Source organism: Anas acuta, chromosome 18 (assembly GCF_963932015.1).
Source record: "Anas acuta chromosome 18, bAnaAcu1.1, whole genome shotgun sequence".
Lineage (NCBI taxonomy): Eukaryota > Metazoa > Chordata > Aves > Anseriformes > Anatidae > Anas > Anas acuta.
In genome coordinates, this window is record NC_088996.1 from 1,316,897 (window position 1) to 1,329,413 (window position 12,517).

General features: G+C 39.7%; 1 protein-coding gene across 9 annotated transcripts in view; it reads left to right on the forward strand.

Annotated features, from left to right (window-relative positions):
* MAP2K4 (mitogen-activated protein kinase kinase 4) overlaps positions 1 to 12,517 on the forward strand; it is a 102,517-nt gene that overhangs the window by 43,275 nt on the left and 46,725 nt on the right. For 5 of the 9 annotated variants that reach the window (XR_011088819.1, XM_068655313.1, XM_068655306.1 and 2 more), the window contains one exon: positions 6,937 to 7,032. The exons of 3 other annotated variants lie outside the window; for them this stretch is intronic. Coding sequence is in view for 5 of the 6 variants with exons in the window: in XM_068655313.1 (XP_068511414.1) it covers positions 6,937 to 7,032 (96 nt within the window). In the remaining variant the exon portion in view is untranslated. Of the gene's footprint in view, positions 1 to 6,936; positions 7,033 to 11,871; positions 11,919 to 12,517 lie in introns of those variants that run through there. One more of the 9 variants, XM_068655314.1, reaches the window with a different exon arrangement.

The window sequence follows — 12,517 nt, forward strand, 5'->3', positions numbered from 1 at the left end:
ATTTAGACTTTCGAGGTTGGACTCTTCAAAAGCAAATTGAGGTCCAGTTGTATTTCTGACTGCTGCTTCCTTTATTTCCATATAGTTTAAGGACTGTCATTATTCCTGGCAAGATTTTTTCTGGCTGTCCCAAAGTCTCTGTCAAGTGTCTCCTTCTCTTTTAATCTCTTACACTTTCCAAACCTTTCTGGCATGTGGTTTCAGGCTCTGTAGGTGTGTAGTCTACAGCTGGCTGAGTTCCTTAGGAAATGAGTTATGAGAATTTCTACCATTTGTCTGGAAAATATTAAAAAACAAAGTGGAATATCCTATATAAGCATGTTCCCAATTTCTTGTGTGAAATTCCCTGGAAACAGTTGTTCTGCATCTCTAACAGTTATTTCATGTCTTTATTATTACTAATTTCTGATGCCTTTCTGCTGCATGATACCTTCCCACTGCAGGGTAGGACTCCTCAGACACAGTTTTCAATATAAAAGATACAAGTTTAGAATTTGATTTTATTTTTTTTCCCCTCCTGTGATTGTTTTGCAGTGTTTCCTGGAAGTTGTAGTATGTGAATATAATCACTGGGAAACTAGCTTGTATTTTCAAGTAAGCACAAGTAAGATGGAAACCTTCAAGGACCCAGCAAATTCTTTCAAATGTTAGTCTGAGTCCACAAACAAACAGGTTTTCTCTTTTAATACAGACCTCGCTGTAGTTTGAGTGCTAGAGCAATGTTTTTTACGCATCATCTTTTTCTCAGGAGCTTTTTTCTTTTTTTTGACAAACTGATTAATTTTGTTTGTATTTAAAACTCCTGTTTCTTACAAAGTATACAAATTTGTTTGGCCTAGATGGGAAAGAGGTGATAAGGTTTTGTAAAACATCTCTGTTTGGTATCTTAGACTTTGAGTAGATCACTTCTTCAGGAAAGGTGCAGCCAAAATTAGTGTGAGGTTTTGATTGAGCATACATACAACTTTAAGGTCTCTTTTTTTCCCTCGCCTTTTAAGTTTTGTTATTTCTCTAATGTGCTAATCCTGCAGAGGAGCTTTTTGGTGATTGCTGTTTCTTAAAATAAATTTCTTTAGCAACTTCAATATCCCATAGTTATCAGTGCCCTGGTAGGACTGTTTTCTTCTTTCTGCAAGGGTTTTGTATCTCAGCCCTCTGCTTCTGACTTTGGGCCTTTGATGTCTGGCACCAAAATTTGGAGGTTGAGTATCTCCATCATTCTAGTTCACATTGATTTTCAAAGTTGCTGAGCATCTGTAGTTTCCTGACATGCTTCTGGGACCTGAGCTCCTCAGAACATCTGGAAACCTAATCACCTACATTTAGGTAGTCAAATCAAATACAACCTTATCTGGCTCCTGTTACCATAGCATCTGAGTGCTTCACACATGTTCACTGATCTGGCTTTGCAAACCTAAATTGTTGCACAAAATTCTGTGTTCTCCATTTTGTAGACAGGAAGCTGGAGCCTGATGTGATTTGGGAGAGGTAAAGGCTACAAGAATCTTGTGCTGGGGTAGGGAGTTCAGCAAGGATCACCTGATAACGTGTGATTCAGAGTGTAACTATATATTACCTGTCTCACTACTGGCATGGTTAGAAGCTGTTGTCCTGGCTCTTGCGTGCAGATAGTAGTAGCCAGGGCCATTCGTTTGAGAGCAGGATTTCAACTTTGCAGCTTTGCTCTCTGCATACCATGCGTTGTAAAACTGATGATGTTTCTGGTGTCCGTGTGGATGTCTGTCTCTTCTGTGGTGCGGAAGAGTAATTGAGAAGTTAGGAGGCTGTAAGAAGATGGTGACAGTGGCAGTCACTTTCCAGAGCACCAAGATGTGGCCACTGCTGCCCACATATGCCTAGCACAGATATCTGACACGCTGCCTCCTTCAGCCTGTTTTCATCTGCAGTGTGGTTGAGGGAAGGTGGAAAGAGGGACAGAGCCTGAGCTGCCATCCTCTGCTGCCTGTGAAGGTGTTGTAGATATCCTCTGCAGTTTTCCTGCTCCAGGGACACCTAGGTGGTATCTAAGGAGATTCCGTGAAGACCAGCAATTTTGACTGCCATATATTTTTTTTCTGAGTTGAATGGTATTTCGTACGTTTGCTGTGCGGAAGAAGGTAAAATGTTGTGATTTGATGGAAGTTGGAAAGTTGTGAGGTAGAAACGCTCCTATTTAAACAGAACTCAACTTTATTTGCCATCAAACCTGCATTTAGTGTGGCTGTATGTTGCTCTATGTAGAGGCTGTACAGAAGAGCAAAGCTGAGTAATGTCTCCCATGGATATAAATATCCAGTAGACCTTATTTCTTGTGGTTGCCTTTCAATGAGATGTACTGCCTACCCTTTATTTAGTAACACAGCTCCCTGTGTGACCTGTGACTGGCCAGATCCCTTCCTGACATTCCTTAGGAATCGTCATCCTCTGCTCCATCTGCTCATGGCAAAAGCCAGGTGCTTGCAACATGCTCAGGACTGAACTCCAGCTCTAGAGGTATCCATTACTCTCTGGGGCCCAGAGAAGAGCTAGGATATGACCGATTTTCTTGTTTAGTCAGCTTGGTTTATAAACCTGAATATATGGTGAATGCTCTAGTAGTTAGTTTACATGGTCAAATGAGGGAGATGTTTTGAGAAATGTCTGTTGTCCTGACCATTGGAGAGTTATAAATTTTTCCCCCTAGTATTTAGGTCCTTGGAAGTACAGTGTCTACTACATTTGACATGAGGTACAATGCCGCTTTTACTGAAAAGCAGTTCAAGGTTTCAGAAGTACTGAGTGTTTGGTGTGGTTTAAGGATTTTGGTTTTACTTACTCCTGCTGTTTGTATCCCAGTTCAAAGAATGTGCTAGGTCTGGCTGGGGCAGCAGCTGTAGCATTGGTGTCAGTAGACCCCTGGGACTCCTGAGTTATAGCACTCTTCACACATTAGGAGGAATGCATTTGGTCCTGCCATGCCTAAATAATTCACAAAAGATGTAACAACTACAGTTCTTATTTAAGCAAAGTGAAAGTAGGACAAATAGTTTCAGAACTGGTATTGACTCTTCTGTTCCCTTCTTACTACAGTGACAGTAGAAGCATTTTTTTTCCTTTTCCTTTCTTTATTTCTAGGTTCTACATTCCCTAGAAGCAGTACATGTGTTTATATGCAAACAGGTTGTAAAAGCTTGGTGTGTGGAGACTTAAAAAGCATTCAGCATCCCCATGCACCCTAATCTTATCTGTAAGGTTAGACAGAACATGGGAGTTTCTGGTTAAAAATCTCCTATGGCACCTGTGTGTTGCATGTCCTGCACCCCGGGGTGTACCTGGGATCTGTTGAAATGTGCAACTTGCTGCTGTACTGCGTAAGGTCAGAGGGGGAATTAAGTATCTCCATATCTGAATTCACCAGTCTGTAAGGCATGCTCTTAAAACATTTAAGATGGTACCAATTTCAGTTAAAATTTAGCCAGGGATCAGGAGATGCTGTTACTTGTCTTTATACAACAGCACAGAGGCTGGAGTGCCTTCTTGAAGTTTTATCTTTTAGTTTTTCTTCTTGACCCATGAATCAGGTTTCTTAGTTGTGGATCAATCCAAGTTGAACAGGGCAAGAGTTGTCCCATTTTGCGTGTCTCACAGATGTGTCTCCTGAAATGTGGACCAAGTCCCAAGGCTGAAGAGAGCCTAGATTCCCCATGTTCTTGGACAGATACAGTTAACTGTGAGCTTAAAATGAGAAATGTGCTGCTGTTTGGAGAGAGAAAATGTGATAGAGCAGTCTGAGCTCCTATGTACAGTTGCTACCTTGATGCAGAGGAAATGATTTCAAATAATGTATTGTAACTCCATATGTGCAATCCATTGAGGCTTTGACACAAGCTCAGGTGAAGAGAAAACCTCAGATGTACCTTGCTTTGCACTGTTCCTTATGGATTGGCTCACATGCCCCAGCATTCAGCCTAACGATTCCTCTAAATCCCAGCTCTGCAGGTCTGTGTCTCCTACCTCAGTGTACAGAAGCATGCAGGTGTCCATCTCAGTGCTGTGATTCCAATCCTGAAGCACACTGCTACACATCAGTGTCTAGTTACCTTTCTTTAATGCATGTAAAATGCGTGAATACATATATGTATTTCCCCCCATTTTGTGTTGACCCTTTTTTGATAAATACTTTATTCCAGTAATCATTTACAAGTAGCAAAACTGGTCATTGCTTACACACTGATATAAATGTAATGCCTGTGTATGAGTAGTCTCCACTGTATCATACTTATGGTGTGTCTATTCTGTCACTGTTGGATTCAGTACAAGCTTATCCGTCACAGGCATTTTTATGCTGGTTTGTGTGACAGAGACCAACGTCAGACAGGATTTTATATACAAACGCTCAGTATTCATATTTGTGATATAAGTTGGACTAGAAACATATGTTTCCAGATGTGGATCTTGCAAAGCACAAGCCTGCAAGAAATCTCAAATAAACTGCTAATGTTGCAAGCTGTAGAAATAAACTTTGTTCATTGCCATTCTTCATACTCAGGATCACACTATATTTCAGCAGAGCAAGATCTATGTACCTCATTTCTTTGGACATTACTCACCACTTTGTAGTAAACTATCTTGCAGTTTTCACTGGCTACTGAGAAGTGAGCTAAGTCCTCTGATCTGTGGGTTCAAAGTGAAGGAATCAGTCATCCCTTTTGTCTTACCTAAACATTTAAAAAATGGAGAATGAAGAGAGCAGAGTCTGCAGATTTAGAGACTGCTTCGACCTTGCAAATCATCATCAACATCTATTTTCATCATCTGTATATATGAATGACTTTCAGTACATACTATGGAGGACATCTAGAATGAATGAAGAGGATGCTCCCAAGGAAATCAGCTGCATAGAACTCACATAGCGGCGTTTGCTCGAATTGAGTGGATAGGGTGGAAGGGCTGCAGGGCTGAACTGGTTTTGCCATTCTGCTTGTTTGAGGAGCTGACTTCTGAAGAGGACTAACTGAGCTTATGACGTATTACCTCAGTGAAAGCTACAGCATCTTTTTTTTTGAGATTCAGGTGGATGTTCTTGCCTCTGAGTGGGAGGGCTTCTCTGTTTTGGGAAACTTCTGAAACTGGCCTATGGACTATGGCACCATGGACTATGGTGACCCTAAACCATGGGCTCTTTTAGAGCCTGTCTTAATTCTCTCCTTTGTGGAACATGTTTGGAGTAAGTCTGGATGGCAGTTGCTCCTTTGTACTTGATATAACTGATGCCTTTGCAGACACAAGTGTACATCAGCTGAAAGTGATTGTTTTAAATACAACTTGCTCAGGCAGTGTGAAGGTGGTTGTCCTTCCTGAGGAGTGCGGGTGGGTGGGGGTGTTCTCTTTAATCCAGTTGGGTTTACTTTGTCTCTCTGATATTCTAGGTGGATATTACATACCAGTGAGAGATGGGGAGGGTGATTCTGTGGGGCCATTGGCCAAACTCAGGGCGAGCAACCTTAGAAAGCTTACAGAAATTAGCCTCTTAGCTCCTGAGACTCAGTGGAGAAAACTGAGCCACACACATCCATTTCTGAGGAGGACAGAATTTAAAATGCCATGTTACTATCAGATTGTGTAGCATAGGGACCTCTGACAGACATTTGCTCTCACTGGCGTGTAGGAGTCTTACCTCTTAAATGAGGGGCAGTTTGAAAATGCAGATCACGTTTTCTCTATTTAGTCTTACCAAGAGCTCTTGGTCACTGAACTTGTCAGATGCATCTCACTGAAAAAGAAATCTTTGTCTTGCAGTTAGGTGATTCTTTGCCTCCTGTCTGTCCTTGTCTGCCACAGAAGAAAAAGTACTGCCAGGTACATTTTTCCAGAGTTGCACTGAATTTCAGGTTAAGGCGTGCTTTTCTGCCCAAATTTTTCTATCCCAAATAGAAAATAAATCCTTAAACAGAAATTATAGAGCTTGTAGCTTTCCTGGACTACGGTTTGAATTTTATAATGTGTGAAAGTTTAAATTGGTAAAACTGCTTGCTTAGAGTATTTAAAACAAAAAAGTTTTCACACGGTTGAATTAACAAAGTGCTCATTATCTAGTGCTGTCAACTGTTTCCAACAAGGAGCTGGACAAAATCATAAGTACAATTTGCTGACCATTTGTAGATATCTGCGTTGGTCATCTGTCTGAGTACTTGAATGCTCGTTCTCCTCCACAAAGTGCTTGTCAGGAGCCCATCTTCTCAAAACCATACTGAGATACCGGGTCCTTGTGTTGGGCAGTGAGATACCAGCAACTGGAGAAGCTTGGAGATACAGAACCTGATTTTTGTTCTTAGACAATGTCATAATACAGAGTGGTAATTAACCTTGGGTTGTCAGCTATGTACCTCTTAAAAAGAAAGGATGTTGTTGTTCAAGCCATGCAAATTTGTTCACTAACCAATGTGATAAGATGAATGACAAGCCCATCTGGGAGTGACCACCAGTCCTAGATCGGTGGATCCAGGATGGACTATAGATTTTTAAAAATAAATTTTTTTTTAGTAAGTTCTGTTTTAAGATCACAAGAAAAACAGTGCAGTGATGGCCCATGTGCCTTAGTGACATACCGTTGCCTCAGTATGTAGATATCTGGTTAGTAAATTAAATGCAATGATACATGTTTTTGATTATAGTAATATTACATTTGGAAATAGAAATTGACATTGCTGTAAGAAGATGGGTTGCTTACAATTTAATGTGTTAAAATACTGTTTGAATCATCAGATACCTACATTGTTCCCAATGAGAGGAGATTATTTAGGGGGAAACTAGAAGAAAAATACATAGCTAACTAGTTTTGTATGCTAACCACTCCGTAGGTAGCATGACTAGTTGAGAATTGTGTTATATGTTGTTGTGTCATGTGATAACAGTACCATGTTTTCCTGTCATTTTCACAACTTTTCCTGGCTGAAGTGATATACAAGCAACACTGGGTAGTAATCACATTGTCCCGTTCAGTTTCAAAAGGAGAGAAGCGGACCTCATCCAGAAACTTTCCAGCAGGCTACAGTAAGCTTAACTGTCTGTTAGCCATTGTCAAATATTTTTCATACCTGCAAAAATGGCATCTTTAAAGTAATGGGAAATGTCTCAGGAATAGTGTCATTCCATGAATAATATTTGTGTAATGCTAATTAATGATATTGCATCTCAGTATCACTTTACAAACTACTTAAGAAATATACTCAGATTCCTTTGATTCTTACTGATGTGCTCATGTCTCTGTTTCCTGTTCTTTCATGGATAGCTGAGCATGGCTCAGGAAATGTAATGTTTCAGAAAAAGAGTCAGCATTCTCAGAAGGATTGTTTAAATTAATTAGCTCATTTTTTTTCAGTGTTATTCTGAAATTCTTGAAGCCAGTTTAAGCTTTGAATACCCAGCCGCATTGCATTCAGCAAATGTGTGGCAGTCTGGCTCATCTCCAAGTCCGAATGAGTTTGAGATTAATGTACTCAGTTAAATTCAGTACAGGTTTCACCATAATGAATTGAGAGGTTTCCTCTGTGTCAAGGGCAAGGTTAATCAAAACCTGTTGTAACTCAGTAGTTTACCAGAGGAGCTTAATACAAAATATTGACATTTTAAAAGTCTCAGCCAAACCCCATTTAAGTTAGTGAGAATTGTAGCAGGCTTGAATGTGTGCTAGACTCAAGGACTGTGAAAGAGGCTGCGGACACTTCCATGCTTTTGTTAATACCTCTCTCTCTTTTTTTTTTTTTTTTTTTTTTTTTTTTTTTTTTTAAAGTTCTAGAGGAGCAGAGAAAGCCAGAGCAACATTAGGGGCAACTTGTTCATAAAGAAAATAATGAAAGTGAGCAAGTGTGCTTTTGGTTTTAAACTGAGTAGGTATGAGATGCAGAACTAAATCATTTCCTTCCTTTGATAAGTTTTCTGCATCTCTTCTTTATGCATAAGAATCTGTTCTTAAAGATAACTGATGAACTGAGCTTCAGGATAGTTTGCATGGGTGAGGCCAGAACCAGTTTAGTTCTGCCCCACTTGAAAGGACCTCCATTGCCTGTCAGCTTTTCTAAGCTTTTCTTCTGGAGATTTCTCCATGGTATTTAAAATTGGGTTGCTATTTTATAAGCATTTGCTTGCAGGGGATGAAAACTGTTTTATGAATGACACAGACAGTTAGACAGAAGGTATACGATCTCTCTGGGCTATCTGAAAGACTTGGTAGAAATGTGTTAGCCAAAGTCATAAGCCTCGTTTTCACTCTGAAGTTATGAACAATGCATTGTATTATTAAAACTCTGCAGTTTGCATGGAAACTTATGCTGATTGACCGTGTTGACCACAAAACAATTGCTGAAATCTCATCATGTCAAGCAGCTTTTTACCAAACTTATGGAGAATTAGAATATATTCTTATTAACCGTAGTGTAAATAGGAGTTTTAATGAGATACTCCTTTCAAAAGATCTGGCCTTACGCAGACTTTTGAAACACAGTTGGACTGTCTAGATCTCTTTGACTCTGCAGCTTTGTTTTATTCATATCAACACTAATGTTGAATCCCTCAACTTTTTGAGCTTTTTTGCTCTGAATCCTGCAGAACTCTTAGCTAAATAATAAATAATAAATAACTAGTAAAGGAGATGGTTACCCATAGCATCTTTCTGGCCTTGCTTCATGTCTGATAATTTTCAGTTTTGCCTAAAAAATCAACCAACTTTTCTCTCTTTCTCACCAAAGTCCTTCTTTTTAATGCCAAAGAAATGCTTGTTTTAAAAAATTTTGGCATCCCTGCAATGAGGTGCTCGGGGAACTAACAGTCTGTCCAAAAGCTTCCAAATGTTTTCATGGTTCTTCCCAGGAGGTTTCTTGGGCCTCTCTCTGGGGCAGACCTTCCCGCGTGGATCCAGTTCACCAAGCCTGCAATGAACAAACTCATGTCCCAAGTTTGTGTAACACCGTCCTTGGCCCAGTTGCAGTGCCTGGCGCCAGCAGTCTGCGTGCCTCCTGCCAAGCTGGACCCACAAATGGGTTTATTTTTGACAAAGGGGAACTGTTTGGAAGAGTTGTTGTCTTCCTTAGTGTTCCTAATCCCTGGAATAAGTGCTGTGACAAGCACAGTAACCATCTGCAGTAAGACCAATACCTTGGTGCCTTTCAAATGCAGTAATCACAATGACCTCCAGAGCCTAGGATCACTTTTTATTTTTTACGTTTAAAACTTTTCAGAGGCAAGACAAAGAATTCGAAGCTCAATTCCTGGACAAGTCAACAGCACCGCTAGTCCCCTAGGTGCACTTGAAAATCCTACTTGTAACTCTTTGAGGATTATGTGAATCTAGTCATCTTGTCAAGATTTTTAATGTATGGTTCGAAAAATAAAGTCGCACTAGTCCATTTTAGGCATTTTGATCGTTTGCAGTATTTATGTCCAGTTTTGTCCAACATTCCTAGCCTTAGAAAGATTCAGATTGCACAGTTTAAAAAATGAAATGCTAAAAGGAGACCTATGTCTGCTCAGTGCTGTGCAAACAGAGGAGTGCTAAAAGCAGTGACTGAAACTGACTGCAGCCTGATCTGTTGCAGAAACAGGAACTGGCCATTAACTGGTTTTCACCTTCACTAGACACTGTTCTATATGGTTACCTCTCTGATATTTAAAGCAAGCTCAGGATTTAGGCAGGTGCTTTTTAGTACTTTGGGAGCTTGTCTGCCTTGTGGATTTATCTACATATGTATCTACAGTAGTGCAAATCCAGTGACAGATGTACTGCATTGGTGACTTATTTATTCTTTATTCTATTTTACATCAGACAATTCCTCTTTTATGTCAGTGCAGAGTCTGTGTACTAGATTTGCATTTTGAGCTGCTTTCCTGGCATGGATATATATATATATATATATATATAAATATAAATATATATATATAAAACTATTTGGGGGGAATTTACTGTGAAAATTTCCTAACATAAACAACCATCATCTTCTAATGCTGAAAGTAATCATTACATTCCAGTTATTGACTGTTAAGTTAGGCCATGCTGCTTAAAGGAAAACTGCATTGTTTACATTTGACAAATTCCCTAAATGAGCAAAATCTAAATTAAAATGTCTGATGTCTGTCAAGCTTGTCATTTGGTTATTTGATCATTTCCCTGGGTATTTGGAAGGGAAAAAAAAAGGCAGGAAGTCTGATTGCTGTACAAAGCTGATGGCATCATAAATACATAATGGAAATTAAGCCAAGCTAAAATGTATGAGATTTTTTGAGTGGACTGTGCTAATACATCTCATTTTAAACCCCTGGGTTCCTGGGAGCTACATTACTTTGCACCAGAATACAGCTGCAGAGGGCACTCAATGAAACCTTAAGGGGAGGGGCGTTATTTCCTAGCTCCTGTCTTCTTCCCTGCTGCCTGAAACAGCCATCCCACAGCTGTGGGAACAATGGCATAGATCTGCTTTCACACTACAGCTGGGGAGAAACAGGCTTCTTGTGTAATGAGAAATCACATTTGAACTCATTATATTCTTTTCTGATGTAGAGTAAGAAAAGCAAAGTTTTCTGGGCAGTAAAACAGACAAAGGGAAGATTGGAGACAGGTTTGATTGCTTTCTTTGAATAAACCATGTCAACATTTAAAGATTTTTAGCTTTATGAGAACTTAAATAGGAAGTACTGTTTCAAGTGATAGGAAAGGGTTTGCTCAGAAAATCCAGTCTCACATTTCTCCCTCCTGGAAGCACCTCTTTGCCTTTCTTTTTCCCTGCCATTTAGAGCAGGGTTTATCTCTTGTTAAATGGTCTTGCTTCTTCCTGCCCTCCAGTTGGAAGGAGGTAGGCAGGAAATGCAATGCTCGTTTGCCGGTCCCTCCTCAGCATGTTGCTCATCACCTACATTCTTCCATCAAAACTAGAATTACTTTTATGGTACTGACAAAGTGGTATGGTTGAGCAGTTAGATGGTGACTGATTCATGCAGCTTCCAGTGTAAGCTGCCTGCAAGATAGGTGGCAAGTCTGGAGGTCGCGTTTCTTTCCTTTTCCTTTTTTTCTTTTCTTTTTTTTTCCCTTCTTTTCATTGCTTTACATTTGTTTTCTTTTTTTATTTTGTTTTTTTTTTTTTTTTTACTTTACTGCCTGATTTTCATTCCTTGCTCTTTAGTAAATAGATTTAATGGAGAACCCCACTAAATGCACTATTTTAATTTGAGGAATCAAATGCACAGAAAATCAAAGAACTTAAATAGCGCTAATGAAGGGGTGCCACCTCTACGGGCTGTTGTGTTCGTCACATCTGTGGTGTGCTGTAGCACTATCAGTAGGTTCCTCAGATTTATTCTTGAGGGCAGTGAAGCTGGAGGGACGCTTTGGAGAATAGCAGATTGAAAATCTCAAGCTATGCACTTTAGAGATGGGTAATGAGCAGGGAGGGACTGCATAAAATTGGTGAGAGGAGCTATTCAGTAACAATGTTTATTGAATGGGTCAAAGGTTCAGGAAGTGCAGCTGCTCAAAACCAGGAAAGTGCTAAACCAAAGTATCCCAGGCAAGCCAGAGTGCAGCAGATGAAGCCATTTGAACCTTAGTTGCTCCAGTAAATTGACCGTTGGACCTGACCTCATTGCCCTCACAAAACCCAGGTTCCAAATAAAATGTGGTGGAGGCTGGGTCCACCATCATATCCAACTGGGTAGTGTTTGCAGCTGCTGATTGACAAATGCTCTGTTGTATTTACCAGCTTGGAATCAGCTGTGGCGCGTTTATTCCTCTGGCTGATAAACTTGATGAGCATGATGTGTTTGGTCAAATACCTCGTGTATGTTCTCATATGATTGGACCCTGGACAAACATGTGGTCGCTTGATCAAATACTCAGGTGAAGTGATCAGAGTCCAAGGGATGAGTTTGACAGAATCTCTCTCGTTCACAAGGTGGTCAAAAATACCTGCTGGCTTTAATATCTGTGTGGGATTGGTGTGCTCTGCAGTGGGAACTGTCTTTAGTACTGTTAATGCTACTTTAAAAGTAGGAAGTTCAGGCTTTTGGCATACTTCATGACCAAAGATGTGTGATTCATCTAATTAATTAATAAAAAATGAATTTTTGCATGGCATTTTAGCGTGAAAAGTGTTGAAAATACTTGTGCATTTCCTACTAATTCAGTAATGCATTGCTGCATTTGAATGAGTAATTGGAGGCATCTTAAAACAACTGTTGAACTATCTTACAAAATTTGGGCATTGTTCTGTATTTCTTACGTGGACAAATCCTGGTGGCTTCAGTAGAAATGATTCTTGCCAGAGAACAGTAATCTAGGCATTTGGTAAAGATGCACTTGAACAGGCACTTTTTGTTTTTGTATGTCACAAACGGCTTGTATTGTTTTTTTTATAAGTTTAAATTATTGGATTTTTATTTGTTTTTGTTTGTTTGTTCTAAATAAATTAAACAACTACCTAAAATGTTTTTAAAATTAATTGCAGTTTTCCATTACGAGCAAGCTCTCTTTCTAAAGTCCCCTTGATACAAA